General features: G+C 46.5%; 1 protein-coding gene across 1 annotated transcript; it reads left to right on the forward strand.

The window, feature by feature from the left end:
- The first annotated feature begins 4,884 nt into the window (after positions 1-4,884).
- Positions 4,885-9,840, forward strand: LOC143975677 (gamma-crystallin-3-like). Its single transcript, XM_077478171.1, has 3 exons — positions 4,885-4,971; positions 8,869-9,111; positions 9,505-9,840. Exons 1-3 carry the CDS (start codon positions 4,963-4,965, stop codon positions 9,778-9,780), a joined length of 528 nt encoding a protein of 175 aa, XP_077334297.1. The 5' UTR covers positions 4,885-4,962; the 3' UTR covers positions 9,781-9,840.
- The last annotated feature ends 6,270 nt before the right edge of the window (positions 9,841-16,110 follow it).

Raw genomic sequence — 16,110 nt, forward strand, 5'->3', positions numbered from 1 at the left:
GCCTTCCTCTGGCACACACCTTCTCCCAATTACAGCCTGCCTCTGGAATACACCCTCTCCCAATCACAGATTGCCTCTGGCACATACCCTCTCCCAATCACAGCCTGCCTCTGGCACACAACCCTCCCAATCACAGCCTGCCTCTGGCTCACACCCCTCCCAATCACAGCCTGCCTCTGGCACACACCCATTCCCAATCACAGCCTGCCTCTGGCATACACCCCCTCCCAATCACAGCCTGCCTCTGGCATACACCCCCTCTTAATCACAGCCTGCCTCTGGCACACACCCCCTCCCAATCACAGCCTGCTTCTGGCATACATCCACTCCCAATCACAGATTGCGTCTGGCACACACCTTCTCCCAATAACAGCCTGCCTCTGGCTCACACCCCTCCCAATCACAGCCTGCCTCTGGCACACACCCATTCCCAATCACAGCCTGCCTCTGGCATACACCCCCTCCCAATCACAGCCTGCCTCTGGCATACACCCCCTCCTAATCACAGCCTGCCTCTGGCACACACCCCCTCCCAATCACAGCCTGCTTCTGGCATACATCCACTCCTAATCACAGATTGCGTCTAGCACACACCTTCTCCCAATAACAGCCTGCCTCTGGCACACACCCCCTCCTAATCACAGCCTGCCTCTGGCACGCACCCCTCCAAATCACTGCCTGCCTCTGGCACACACCCCTCCCAATCACAGCCTGTCTCTGGCACACACACCCTCGCAATCACAGCCTGCCTCTGGCATACACCCCTCCTAATCACAGCTTGCCTCTGGCATACATCCACTCCCAATCACAGATTGCGTCTGGCACACACCCCTTCCAATCACAGCCTGCCTCTGGCACACACCCCCTCCCAATCGCAGCTTGCATCTGGCACACACCCCTCCCAATCACAGCCTGCCTCTGGCACACACCCATTCCCAATCACAGCCTGCCTCTGGCATACACACCCTCCCAATCACAGCCTGCCTCTGGCATACACCCCCTCCTAATCACAGCCTGCCTCTGGCACACACCCCCTCCCAATCACAGCCTGCTTCTGGCATACATCCACTCCTAATCACAGATTGCGTCTGGCACACACCTTCTCCCAATAACAGCCTGCCTCTGGCACACACCCCCTCCTAATCACAGCCTGCCTCTGGCACGCACCCCTCCAAATCACTGCCTGCCTCTGGCACACACCCCTCCCAATCACAGCCTGTCTCTGGCACACACACCCTCGCAATCACAGCCTGCCTCTGGCATACACCCCCTCCTAATCACAGCTTGCCTCTGGCATACATCCACTCCCAATCACAGATTGCGTCTGGCACACACCCCTTCCAATCACAGCCTGCCTCTGGCACACACCCCCTCCCAATCGCAGCTTGCATCTGGCACACACCCCTCCCAATCACAGCCTGCCTCTGCACACACCCCCTCCCAATCACAGCCTGCCTCTGGCACACACCCCTCCCAATCACAGCCTGCCTCTGGCACACACCCCCTCCCAATCGCAGCTTGCCTCTGGCACACAACCCCTAACAATCAAAGCCTGCCTCTGGCACACACCCCCTCCCAATCACAGCCTGCTTCTGGCATACATCCACTCCCAATCACAGATTGCGTCTGGCACACACCTTCTCCCAATAACAGCCTGCCTCTGGCTCACACCCCTCCCAATCACAGCCTGCCTCTGGCACACACCCATTCCCAATCACAGCCTGCCTCTGGCATACACCCCCTCCCAATCACAGCCTGCCTCTGGCATACACCCCCTCCTAATCACAGCCTGCCTCTGGCACACACCCCCTCCCAATCACAGCCTGCTTCTGGCATACATCCACTCCTAATCACAGATTGCGTCTGGCACACACCTTCTCCCAATAACAGCCTGCCTCTGGCACACACCCCCTCCTAATCACAGCCTGCCTCTGGCACGCACCCCTCCAAATCACTGCCTGCCTCTGGCACACACCCCTCCCAATCACAGCCTGTCTCTGGCACACACACCCTCGCAATCACAGCCTGCCTCTGGCATACACCCCCTCCTAATCACAGCTTGCCTCTGGCATACATCCACTCCCAATCACAGATTGCGTCTGGCACACACCCCTTCCAATCACAGCCTGCCTCTGGCACACACCCCCTCCCAATCGCAGCTTGCATCTGGCACACACCCCTCCCAATCACAGCCTGCCTCTGGCACACACCCATTCCCAATCACAGCCTGCCTCTGGCATACACCCCCTCCCAATCACAGCCTGCCTCTGGCATACACCCCCTCCTAATCACAGCCTGCCTCTGGCACACACCCCCTCCCAATCACAGCCTGCTTCTGGCATACATCCACTCCTAATCACAGATTGCGTCTGGCACACACCTTCTCCCAATAACAGCCTGCCTCTGGCACACACCCCCTCCTAATCACAGCCTGCCTCTGGCACGCACCCCTCCAAATCACTGCCTGCCTCTGGCACACACCCCTCCCAATCACAGCCTGTCTCTGGCACACACACCCTCGCAATCACAGCCTGCCTCTGGCATACACCCCCTCCTAATCACAGCTTGCCTCTGGCATACATCCACTCCCAATCACAGATTGCGTCTGGCACACACCCCTTCCAATCACAGCCTGCCTCTGGCACACACCCCCTCCCAATCGCAGCTTGCATCTGGCACACACCCCTCCCAATCACAGCCTGCCTCTGGCACACACCCATTCCCAATCACAGCCTGCCTCTGGCATACACCCCCTCCCAATCACAGCCTGCCTCTGGCATACACCCCCTCCTAATCACAGCCTGCCTCTGGCACACACCCCCTCCCAATCACAGCCTGCTTCTGGCATACATCCACTCCTAATCACAGATTGCGTCTGGCACACACCTTCTCCCAATAACAGCCTGCCTCTGGCACACACCCCCTCCTAATCACAGCCTGCCTCTGGCACGCACCCCTCCAAATCACAGCCTGCCTCTGGCACGCACCCCTCCAAATCACTGCCTGCCTCTGGCACACACCCCTCCCAATCACAGCCTGTCTCTGGCACACACACCCTCGCAATCACAGCCTGCCTCTGGCATACACCCCCTCCTAATCACAGCTTGCCTCTGGCATACATCCACTCCCAATCACAGATTGCGTCTGGCACACACCTTCTCCCAATAACAGCCTGCCTCTGGCACACACCCCCTCCTAATCACAGCCTGCCTCTGGCACGCACCCCTCCAAATCACTGCCTGCCTCTGGCACACACCCCTCCCAATCACAGCCTGTCTCTGGCACACACACCCTCGCAATCACAGCCTGCCTCTGGCATACACCCCCTCCTAATCACAGCTTGCCTCTGGCATACATCCACTCCCAATCACAGATTGCGTCTGGCACACACCCCTTCCAATCACAGCCTGCCTCTGGCACACACCCCCTCCCAATCGCAGCTTGCATCTGGCACACACCCCTCCCAATCACAGCCTGCCTCTGGCACACACCCATTCCCAATCACAGCCTGCCTCTGGCATACACCCCCTCCCAATCACAGCCTGCCTCTGGCATACACCCCCTCCTAATCACAGCCTGCCTCTGGCACACACCCCCTCCCAATCACAGCCTGCTTCTGGCATACATCCACTCCTAATCACAGATTGCGTCTGGCACACACCTTCTCCCAATAACAGCCTGCCTCTGGCACACACCCCCTCCTAATCACAGTCTGCCTCTGGCACGCACCCCTCCAAATCACAGCCTGCCTCTGGCACGCACCCCTCCAAATCACTGCCTGCCTCTGGCACACACCCCTCCCAATCACAGCCTGTCTCTGGCACACACACCCTCGCAATCACAGCCTGCCTCTGGCATACACCCCCTCCTAATCACAGCTTGCCTCTGGCATACATCCACTCCCAATCACAGATTGCGTCTGGCACACACCCCTTCCAATCACAGCCTGCCTCTGGCACACACCCCCTCCCAATCGCAGCTTGCATCTGGCACACACCCCTCCCAATCACAGCCTGCCTCTGCACACACCCCCCTCCCAATCACAGCCTGCCTCTGGCACACACCCCTCCCAATCGCAGCTTGCCTCTGGCACACAACCCCTAACAATCAAAGCCTGCCTCTGGCACACACCCCCTCCCAATCACGCAGGATCACCTAAATATACGTAGGGGTTGCACCCGAGTCCGCTGCGCAGGTTGTGCTGTCATTCGCTAATCAGTTGAGAAAATGACAGAAGAGAGCCCTGTGTTGGTAAACGCGAAATCAGCACACAGTACACTCAATAAACATAGTTAGGCACACCGTTATACCTTTGAGCGTCGTAGACGTTACCCATCAAAGACATGTAGCAGGATACATTTTTATTGGATATGTTTTATGTCAGAAAATATGTTTTGAGCTGGGGTTAGGGGCATGGACAGGGTTGGGGTCCAGGGCATGGTCAAAGGGGGCCCCATTATTTCTAATAGCGGCCATGCAAACTGTACACCAGTTTGTGCTGAGGATGATAGAATTTCCAAATCAATGTTTCTTTGAATCCTGAATTTCATCCTTTACAGGTCAGGGGGGGCTCCATACAATATCCATGAGCATCAGAAAATGGGTAAATGACAGATTGCTCTGGATTGGTTATTAGAATTCTTGAAGTCTGCAGTAGGCGTGGGTTCAGTGGAATAGTACACACACAATCACATACAAAGAGGCCCATTGTCATGACAGATTAGTACACAAATCTTTTAGCTCAGGTTAGTTGAACAATTTTAACAGTAACATAAGCAAAAACTAACACACAATAGTTGTAAAGAAAACACATACACAAAAAAACATAGTTATGGGAAAATCCATTCATTGTGCATGCTGTGCATGGTGTCAGCAGGTGAGGGGGTGGGCAGTTGGTGATGTATATAAGCCTGTGCTCTCACTGCCAGTCACTGTATAGCATTGGAGTACACATCCAGCAACATGGGAAAGGTAAGAACCTACTAATACTACTATAGGAATTGTAGTAAGATATGAGAATCGGTATGTGTTCATTATTGAGCGTTTATTGGGTATCATTGAACGTGGAGGACTGAAGACATCTTCTGAGATAACATAAGTACTGCATATGGACGGCTCCAGGTCAAAGGTTATTATTGCAGCCACATCTGCCTTCTTTCTTTTTTTAAATTCACTGCACATTGAATATTTAAAAAAATAACGCAAATTCGGGCAACTATGTCTCGCTCCATAGGTACAATAGAGAAATGAGTGTAGCCACAAAGGAACAAAAAGTATGTTATTTCCAGGATAACCAGATGAAAATAAAAGGAAAAAGGCCGGATAAAAGAAAACTGTTGCAGCTACATCTAGGGACCACTAATCCAGGCATAGTAAATCTTTATTTGGAGTTTAGAAAAACCTTAAAGAGAAGCTCCAGGCTCTCCCCAAAAAAATTAAAAGTCAGCAGTTAAAAGTACTGTAGATGCTGACTTTTAATATAAGGAAACTTACCCGTCCAGGGATCCTGTAATGTCCTCACCTGAGTTGATTCTTCAGGTGCAGGCACCGGCATCTCAGGTAGGGGAAACAGCTGGTTTCCTACTCTGCATGCTGAATGGTTCTGTGTTTTTTTGAGACCTGTGATGTGTCCCAGAAGACTGTGGAGGGGGGGGACGGATGGCAAACTTCCGGCTCAGATCACCGCTGTCAAGAAAGCGGAACTTCCACTTTTGGGTGGAGCTTTGCTTTAAGTCCAGCTAACTCTTCTGGGTCTGGAATTTTCAGCAGACTTTTTGGCTGTGCTGGAAATACATCATTTCCATGCATGTGCTCATCTCTTGGATGCTGGGCGAATTTACTTTTTGTCTCCTTCTTCAATCAAGGGATCTTTGTACTGACTTTACAGGCTCAGAGTTTGATTGCTTCCCCCTGTCTCTGGAAAAGGTTTCCAGAATTTAGGGCGGCACATTCAAATCAACCAGCCAGAATATTTATTCTGCCAATTCCCGGAGGGGAGTGATTAGCAGGGGACTGGGATGGAGGCACATTGTCTGAGACAGGGCTGCTGTCATCAAGGAGCCCATGGTGCATGCATCTGCTTTAGGAAGCCTCAGATGTCACAGGATTAAATGGACTTTGCTTACAACTAACTGCAGAACGACACCATCAGGGATTTGGTCCTGATACGCACCATCTCACTCCCTGGGTTGTGTGTGGAGGAAGCCGTAGCTGCCCTGGGGACTTGTGAGGAGCGATCCTGAGTAAAACGTTGAGACTGTGTGTTGGAAATCTGTACTGGCTACCGATTATTGAATTCTTGTCAGGCAACCAGATCTTCAAAGACTTGCCCCATGGCCTTAAGCTGTGAGGGCTTAGACTATCCGCATCCAACAAATACTAAGCAGAAGAATATATGTCAATGAGATCTGCCTCCTGGTCTTCAGTTATGAGGCCTTAAAGTGGCACTAAAGCCTTTTTTTTGTTAGTTAAAAATAACAAACATGTCATACTTACCTGCCATGTGTATTGTTTTTGCACAGAGCAGCTCATGACTATTGTATAACAGATGTGACTTACTAAACCCACCATTTACCTTCTTCAACTGCTACGCCCCCCCACTTACTAACCCCAGAAATTGAGACCACACCAATCTGGAGTAAAACATGGCCGTAGCAGCCAATTATCTTTATTATCAAAAATATTCAAAAACAATTAACATAAATAACATAAATTAACATAACTAAGTCAGGTAGTAAGGCACTTCCTCCATTGCAACTCCTCCCGTTGGTCTGTGCTAGGATAACCCACCAATCACCATTAACCATTACGGCACTGCGGTACCCAAACTATAACGGACCTCAAGCTGACAAACTAGCTCAGAGGCCAAACACTGACCGCAGTGCACCTGATCACCAACTTTAGCTAAACTACCGTTAGCTGTATCACCACCGACGGGTGCTATACCACTGATAGGCCCCGAACTCTTCCATCCCTGGGGTAAAATCCTTCATCCGCACAGACCAACAACATGCCGCTGCCACGACAATTCAGCCCTGTAAAACAAAGCAACACCAATATTACCACAACAAACCCCCACCCCCCAAGCTAAGGGAGGGAGGGTGGGAAGCTTGTTTCTCCCTGCAGACTGAGGAAGGGAGGAGCCGCCCACTCTACACATTATTACTCTGCTCCTCCCCTCTCAGCTTCTGCAATAGCACCGCTCACTCACCACTGGCTCCAGTCTCAGTTAACACTGTCATGCCCGCCCTTCGCTTATGCTCTCCTTTTCTTTTTGCTCCGGCTTTCTGATTCTCCACTTCTTGAGTTCCTCTTCAGTGCATGTGGCCCCTCCCTCCTGTTGAGTGCCCCCACAGCAAGCACCTGAGCAACAGCTCCCTGTGTCCATTCAGACACAGAGCCGCTGCCTGGCCTTGCCCCCTTTATCTCCTCACTGACTGACTGACTTTGATCGACAGCAGTGGCAGCCAATGGCGCCACACTGCTGTCTTGGCCAATGAGGAGGGGTGTACTGGGCAGCCGAGACACTGCTGCAACATCGCTAGATCTAGATGGGGCTCAGGTCCAGCTAACTCTTCTGTGTCTGTAATTTTCAGCAGACTTTTTGGCTGTGCCGGAATTACATAATTTCCATGCATGTGCTCATCTCTTGGATGCTGGGTGAATTTAGTTTTTGTCTCCTTCCTCAATCAAGGAATCTTTGTACCGACTTTACAGGCTTGGAGTTTGATTGCTTCCCCCTGTCTCTGGAAAAGGTTTCCAGAATTCAGGGTGGCATATTCAAATCAACTTGTCACAATATTTATTCAGCCAATTCCTGGAGGGGAGTGATTAGCAGGGGGCTGGGATGGAGGCACATTTTCTGAGACACTGGAGAGCTGGGTTCCTTCTCCCCAGGAGGGTTCCAGTGGTGCAGGGCTGCTGTCATCAAGCAGCCCATGGAGCATGCATCTGCTTTAGGAAGCCTCAGACGTCACAGGATTAAATGGACTTTGCTTACAACTGACTGCAGAACCACACCATCAGAGATTTGGTCCTTATATGCACCATCTCACTCCCTGGATTGTGTCTGGAGAAAGCTGCAGCTGTCCTGGGGACTTGTGAGAAGCGATCCTGAGTCAATCCTTGAGGCTGTGTGTTGGGAATCTGTACTGGCTACCGATTATTGAATTCTTGCCAGATAACCAGATGTTCAAAGACTTGCCCCATGGCCTTCAGCTGTGAGGCCTTAGATTATCCACATTCAAAAAATACTAAGGAGAAGAATATATGCCAAGGAGATCTGCCTCCTGGTCTTCAGCTATGAGGCCTTTTGTTAGTTAAAAATAACAAACATGTCATACTTACCTGCCCTGTGTATTGGTTTTGCACAGAGCAACCCAGATCCTCCTCTTCTTGAGTTCCTCTTTGGTGCTCCTGGCCCCTCCCTCCTGTTGAGTGCCCCCACAGGGGGCTGGGGTGGAGACAAACTGTCTGAGACACAGGAGAGCTGGGTTCCTTCTCCCAAAGAGGGTAGAAGGAATAGAATACAGAATGTTGCCTCATGGTCTTTAGTTGTGGGGGTCCTAGACTGTTCAAATTCTGCACATGCTTAAGAAGAATGTCCTCCAACTGTTATGGGTTAAACATTTTGCCCCCAATCCATATCCTGCCCCAAGTGCTACTAGCAATAAATTACAAAAAGGCAGCTCCTGGACTGTTTATTGAAGCCTGTGTGAATGAACTGGTTTGGGTGATAGGTTGTCTCTGTACTGTTTGGGAAATAACCAGTTAATATCAGCTGTCCCTGTGAGGGTAGTAAGTAAAATTGGGAAAACATTCTGTAGATTACACAATTTTCACATTGTAGTTTCCATTGCTGTTTTGCAGATCATCTTCTACGAGGATAAGAACTTCCAGGGTCGCTCCCACGAGTGTCACTCTGAATGTCCCGACCTGTCCTCATACTTCAGACGTTGCAACTCCATTCGTGTGGAAAGTGGGAACTGGATCCTGTATGAGCTCCCCAACTACAGAGGACACCAGTACTTCCTCCATAGAGGAGAGTATCCTGACTTCCAGCAGTGGATGGGCTACAATGACTCCATTAGATCTGTGCGTCTGAGCCCCCAGGTAATACTACACCTGAATACTCTTTATTAAATCAGGTTGTTTCTTCATTTATTTATTTTTTAGAAAACATGTAATAGAGACCATATAGTAGCATCTTATCAATTTAGGTCGAACAGAGAGGTCTCTCTTTTTGGATCCTCCCTCTGCAGTGGATTCCTGATTTGTTCCTATGGAAACTCTTGGAGTCACTTGACTTGGATTTTACTTTGGTAGAATCAGAGATAGAAGAAGATGTTTATTTTGGGTTCAAGGAAAGCAAAGATGTGGAATGGCACCTACTTATCCCAAAACAATCCTGCTAGAAATTAATGGTTTAGTGGTGCCTGTATGACCACTCGCCATTTGTTGTTACTATTCCTTTCTGCGTTATTATGGTGTAACTTATTTTAACAGCATCAAGGCTCCTTCAGAATCAGGATCTATGAGAGAGAAGACTTCAGAGGACAGATGATGGAGTTCACCGAAGATTGTCCAAATGTCTACGAGAGATTCCGCTACCATGATATCCACTCTGTCCATGTCCAAGATGGCTTTTGGATGTTCTACGAGGAGTCCAACTATAGGGGACGTCAGTATTACCTGAGACCTGGAGAGTACAGGAGATACACCGACTGGGGAGCTACAAGCCCCAGAATCGGTTCCTTTAAACGTCTCCATCATTTGTATTAAATATGACAGAATCATAACTTTTCTTCATACCTTTCTTCATAATAAAGATTAAAAAAATAAGTTATTTTTTATTTTTTATTTTTTTATATACATGTAGTTATGCATAAATTAGAACTAAACCCATTCTGTAAAGTCTCTTTAATTCTTGTTAATGTAATTCCAAAGGTTTTCAAACCTGTTAAATCTGAAGGTTTCATTAGGTGTTCCTTCTGGGAATATATTTTGCTTGTCCTTACAGCAACAACCCCTGCATTATAGGTCTGATTTAGCAGGGGGGCATATTGGACCTCTGCAGAGAGACCTATGCTTTCACAAAGAGAGCAAGGGTCCTCTCTGCATCCTGCTTCCAGGATACAGACTTTTGTACTCAGCCTAATTTCTAAAGAGAACAATGGGGAAAGCAACAATTATTCTAGCATGCATCACTAGAAAGATCACTAGCAGGAGGAAGGAGGTCCTGATTCCTCTATATAGATCTTTAATTATCACTAGAGGGATCACCAGCAGGAGGAAGGAGGTCCTAATTAATCTATATAGATCTTTTTATCACTAGAGGGATCACCAGCAGGAGGAGGGAGGTCCTGATTCCTCTATATAGATCTTTTTATCACTAGAGGGATCACCAGCAGGAGAAAGGAGGTCTTAAATCCTCTATATAGATCTTTAGTTATCACTAGAGGGATCACCAGCAGGAGGAAGGAGGTCCTAATTTATTTATATAGATCTTTAGTTATAACTAGAGGGGTCACCAGCAGGAGTAAATATGTCCTGATTCCTCCATATAGATCCTTATATCATTAGAGGGATCACCAGCAAGAGGAAGGAGGTAATGATTCCTCTATATAGTTCTTTTTATCACTAGAGGGGTCACCAGCAGGAGGAAGGAGGTCCTAATTCATCTATATAGATCTTTACATCACTAGCGGAATCACCAGCAAGAGGAAGGAGGTCCTGATTCCTCTATATAGTTCTTTTTATCACTAGAGGGGTCACCAGCAGGAAGAAGGAGGTCCTAATTTATTTATATAAATCTTTAGATATAACTAGAGGGGTCACCTGCAGGAGGTAGTAGGTCCTGATTCCTCCATATAGATCTTTATATCACTAGAGAAATCACCAGCAGGAGGAAGGAGGTCCTGATTCCTCTATATAGACCTTTAATATCACTAGAGGCGTCACCAGCAGGAGAAAGTAGGTTCTGATTCCTTTATATAGATCGTTATGTCACTAGAGGGATCAACAGCATTAGGAAGGAGGTTGTGATTCCTAAAAATAGATCCTTATATCAATCCTGCCCCTTGTCAGTGCAAATTAATATCTGCGGTTCTGTCTAAACTGATGGCCTAAAGAAAGGTGTCTTATTACCAAGGTGCCACACAAGAAACATCTCATGATGGGTGAAAGCAAAGAGCTCCCTCAAGACCTTTGCAACCTTATTGTTGCAGAATATACCAATGGCATTGGTTACAGAAGAATTTCTAAACGTCTGAATGTTTCAGTGAGCACTGTTGGGGGCATAATCCAGGAGTGGAAAGAACATAATTTCCCCATAAACCTGCCATGACCAGATACACCTTGCAATATTTCTGACAGAGGAGTGAAAAAAATTATCAGAAGAGTTGTTCAAAAGCAAAGAACCACTTGTAGAGAGATTCACAAAGTTCTAGAATTAGCAGGGACAATTGCTTCAAAGAAAACAATAAGTCATGAACTCAACCGTCATGGCATGTACTGTATGTACGCTCACCACACAGGACTCAGTTGCTAAAGAAAAAGCATGTTGAAGCTTGTTTAAAGTTTTCTGCACAATAATTAGACAAAGATAAAATCTATCAGAGATGCCTAGACTGTCCAATGTCAAAGATGCCACATCCCAAAACAGGATAAAGAAACAGGACTATGTTAGGGACTTTGGCGGCACCAAGCTGTATGGCTGTATAAATGTAAACATTTTAAAACACTGGATGTTACAAATACTAAAACAGCGCTAATAATTATATTAATACTATAGTAATATTATAAACTAATGGTAAACACCCTAGTCCAATTCATATGTAGCAGACGGTTAAGGTAGAACAGTTCAAAGCATTGAAGACATTCAGGGTGTAAGGGACAGTTCAAAATATCCGAGGTGTTAAAGGTAATCTATAGTTGTTATCCAAGCGTGCCTTCCACCAAAGAATCCGTAATCCACCATGTGCACCACACTCCCCCAGGGGGTCAAACTCACCAGATGCCTCTAATATGCAAGCCTTAGGTTTGGTATATATCAGCTGCTTTAATCACTGGTCCTCACCAACCCAGAAAACGACCGTTGCAGGGGCTCAAACACATACCATAAAATACAAGAATAATACTAATAGTGTAATTCTGTTTATTTATGATATAATTCCCCATACAGCAGAAGCCCCCATTAATACTAGCTACGTACATCACATAAATCATCAACAAGCAAAATATAAATCACCCAGATGGTTCTGTAACCATGTTCCAGCCATCAGAGGAGAGTGTGCATTCCTTGGCAGACACTGCAAACACTTCCAGGTAGAGGGCAATGGCTAGGTAGGGCACACGTGTCACATCCGGGATAGTGTGTTGGTCACCTCTGGTGTGACACGTGCGCTCCATCTAGCCATTGCTCTCTACCTGGAAGAGTTCTTTTGTAAGAAGCAATGAATAGATTGTACAAAATAAATGTAAAACAATAATATAAAGAAGAAAACATGTCATATACAAAAATAAGACACTGGGATCTCTCCAGATAGTCCAGAGAACAATTCAAGGGACAATAACCTAATATATAATTAATGCCCAGAGCAATGAACATGAGCATAAACCATGCCAGTGAGAACACATCAATTGGCATGGATTCCATGTAATAAATATACAACAATTGTGTGATAACTGTGATTCAGAGACTACCAAAGGCACTTTCATGATAATTCAGAAGGATCTCACTGGTCCTGTCATGTGCCAGGTTATCCAGTGCACATTGCTACTGATGGAGTTGGACAAAATCAATGAGAAGGGCAAAAGAGTTTTTGCAGCCACAAGATTTTTTATTTGTGGATAGAAACAGATGCAGAGATTGCTAGCAAAAGCCACCCTCTGTGTCCAAAAACTGTAGGAGCATATACTAACTAAATCAAAAAAAGAAAAAAAGAAAATATGAGTGGCCTAGCAGAGGCGACATTATGAGAAGATATAACAGAAAAATTCAGACCACATAAATGGCTTACCCCAAAGTAGCAATATAGTGACACATAGTGAGCATCCTAAAGGTACTTGAGAGTTTCTGGGTGCTGCCGAGAGGGTGGCAGCTCCCACTAATGAGGCAACACTAAATGGGTGGAGCAGGAAATGCACCAATGGCAGATCGAGGAATCAATTAGAAAAAAAAGACCAAGAAGAGTAGACCATATAGCGATTTGCTGCAAACACAGGATACCTGCGCATGGCGTGCCAGCCAGCCAGCCACTATGTCGTCCCCCACTTCAAACCGTGTGCAAAGACGCCGATTCTGGTAGACAATTACATCATATCTGGTGCATCCAGCAGATACGATGGTGCCAGCACACAATGTGTGGTTCCAAAGACTCCAGGGTGCATAACCCCAAGCTATGGTGCCGCACAAAACTCTCCAAAACCAGGAGATGGTTACAGTCCAAGGCAAAGGAAGAGCGAAGCCCATCCAATATGCAAACGACGCATGGAAATGGAGAGTGGCCCCCGCTCTAGGAAATTCCCTGTGGGGGTCATGAGTGCTGGGAATGATAAACTAGAATTAATGATCTAAAGAAAGATCCAAGTATACCTGCACATATAGTCATAAAAATAAAATAAATTGCAAAAACCAAACAAAAACAGTTATAGAAACTAAACAGTAAAATAACAAATATGTTTAATTCAATGTAACATAATAAAAAAAGTATAAAAAAAAATAGAAAAGGGTAAAGTTCCACTACATCAAATGTTCGGTCTTGCCAGATGCAAATACCTCAAGGAAGGGTCGATTACTTAAAGCCTCATTGAGGCCAGGTGAACTATTTTCTTTTAGGCAAAACATCTACTGGGATTCCCTCTACAAAACTGACCTGTCCCAGTCACCACCCCTAGTATCTGGATCTGCATGTTCCAGAGCCAAGAAGAGAAGTCTGGAAACATGGCAGTTATGTTCCTGAATGATGTGTTGTCTAATTGCCTATTTCAGCTGCATGTGTGTGCTCATGAATTCCCCTTAAAAACTCCAGAATGGTCTTGCCAATGTAAAAAGTGCCACAATGGCAGGTCATGATGTAAATGACACCGGCTGTTTGGCAATCAACATACCTTTTGGGATGAAAACTACGTCAATTAGGGAGGGAGGGAATGAGATTGGGACAAACATATTTGCAATAATAAGTACCACAATGAAAAGTACCCAACTGTGTTTTTATATCAGCAGGTGCAACACTAGCCATGTAATTGCTGGACACCAACCTGTCTCAAAGTGATGGGGCTAATTTTAATGTGATCTGAGGACACAAAGGAACAATTTTAGCAATTTTAAGATCAGATGGAAGAAGATGCCAATATTTATGCGTATATCTTCTAATAACTTCGTGCTGCGCACTATAAGGAGTTCTGATGAGCAGTATGGCCCAGTCATTCAGGATGGAACATGGGCCAAATAGTAGTTGTGACCTAGATTGCTGGATAGCTCGATTGTAGGCTCAAAGACAAGATTTAGAATAGCCCCTATCGAGGAGGCAGCGTTTAAGTTCGTCAGCAGCTTTTTAAAATTCTTCCTCATCACAGCATTTGCGCCGAATGTGCAAATACCGTGAGAAGGGAATAGATTGTACAAGGGGTTTGGGATGAAAACTCTGTGTTTGAAGAATTGTATTTCTAGCAGTGGGTTTCCTGTAGAGATTTCTACTCAAAGTTCTATCATTATTTACCTCAATTTCCAAATCCAAAAAAGTAACTCTATGACAATCAAATGACATTGTGAGCATGAGATTTTAAGAGTTTGAATTCATAGCTGCAAGGCATTCACACAATAACTTCAAAGGACCATCCCATATTAGAAAGATATCATCTATGTATCTTAACCAGGTTAAGACACAGGCCGAATACTTCGGCATATTGTCTGAAAGTTAAAAAGATTGCTCCCACTCCCCCGGTACAGATTGGCATAGGATGGGACACAGCACGCCCCCATCGTTATGCCCTGCACCTGGAGGAAGTGTGAGTCATTGAAGACAAAAGCATTATGCCAAAGAATGAAATCCAGCACCTGCAAAACAAAATCAAAAAGAGCTTTGGGATGTTGCATACTTTTCTTAAAGAAATTTTTGATCACTTGAATGTCCTTAAAATGTGGGATAGAATAATACATGCTTTCTACATCTATTGTTACCAGTATTGTGCCCGTAGGGACAACGAGATCCTCAATTATTTGCAAAAAGTGAATAGTGTCTTTTACATAGGATGATAGACTCAAAACAAAGGACCGCAAAAAGGTGTCAACCCCCTTACTGGAATTTTCAGTGATATTTGAATTGCCAGAAATAATGAGTCTGCCAGGGGGATTTTTTTGAGATTTGCTAATTTTTAATAACGCATAAAACGCGGGGGTTCAAAGAAATTTGTTATATACTGTAAATATTCCCATGTATTTTCAAAAATTATTCAATTTTTACGAGCCCTTAAACTCAAAGACCAAAAGGTTTGATTAAATCTATCCATGCACATTTCACATATTGGACAATACCAGTCTTTATTGTTCAGAATGTCCATGCACATCCTACAATAATCAGTCTGATCCATGACCACCTTTGTCAGCTGGTTTGATGACAAGGGATGGGTTATTTTGTAAATTAGAAAGAGCTTCAAGACTTTCAGTAGACAAGTTGGAGCCAGTAGCTCTGTGCTAAGGAATACTCTCAATTGCTTTGGTGACACACCTGATGAAAGCAGAGACATTGGGATTGGAATGAATAGACGTAAATTTATGAGACCTTTTATTGAGTGAAGTGGAATCTGGGAAAGGACCGTGTGTCTTGGTATTTGAGAGGAGTTGTTCAAGATCTACCTGATCAATTAGATCCACAGAATCGTTGGACCCATTTTGGTCAGGGGACTTGGGTGGAATGGCTCTCCTCGTACAAGAGTGTTAAATCATGAAGGGCCCTACACTCACGTAGACAACTTATCCTCAGGCTCAGGTTCTGAGATTTTATCAAACAATAAATATAAAAGGATTTTACGAGCAAATAAATGTAGATCCTTAATGACAGTAAATTTTTCAATCATGGCTGTGGGACAGAAACTGAGGTCCAAGGAAAG

The sequence above is a fragment of the Lithobates pipiens genome, unplaced genomic scaffold (assembly GCF_037356315.1).
Source record: "Lithobates pipiens isolate NorthernLeopardFrog02 unplaced genomic scaffold, aLitPip1_a1.2 Scaffold_13, whole genome shotgun sequence".
Classification (NCBI taxonomy): domain Eukaryota; kingdom Metazoa; phylum Chordata; class Amphibia; order Anura; family Ranidae; genus Lithobates; species Lithobates pipiens.

What these genes read in the sequence shown, in the direction of transcription:
- LOC143975677 (XM_077478171.1), top strand. An exon ending in CTGTGCGTCTGAGCCCCCAG is followed by an intron (nt 9,112 to 9,504) that starts GTAATACTACAC and finishes TTATTTTAACAG; the next exon opens with CATCAAGGCTCCTTCAGAAT.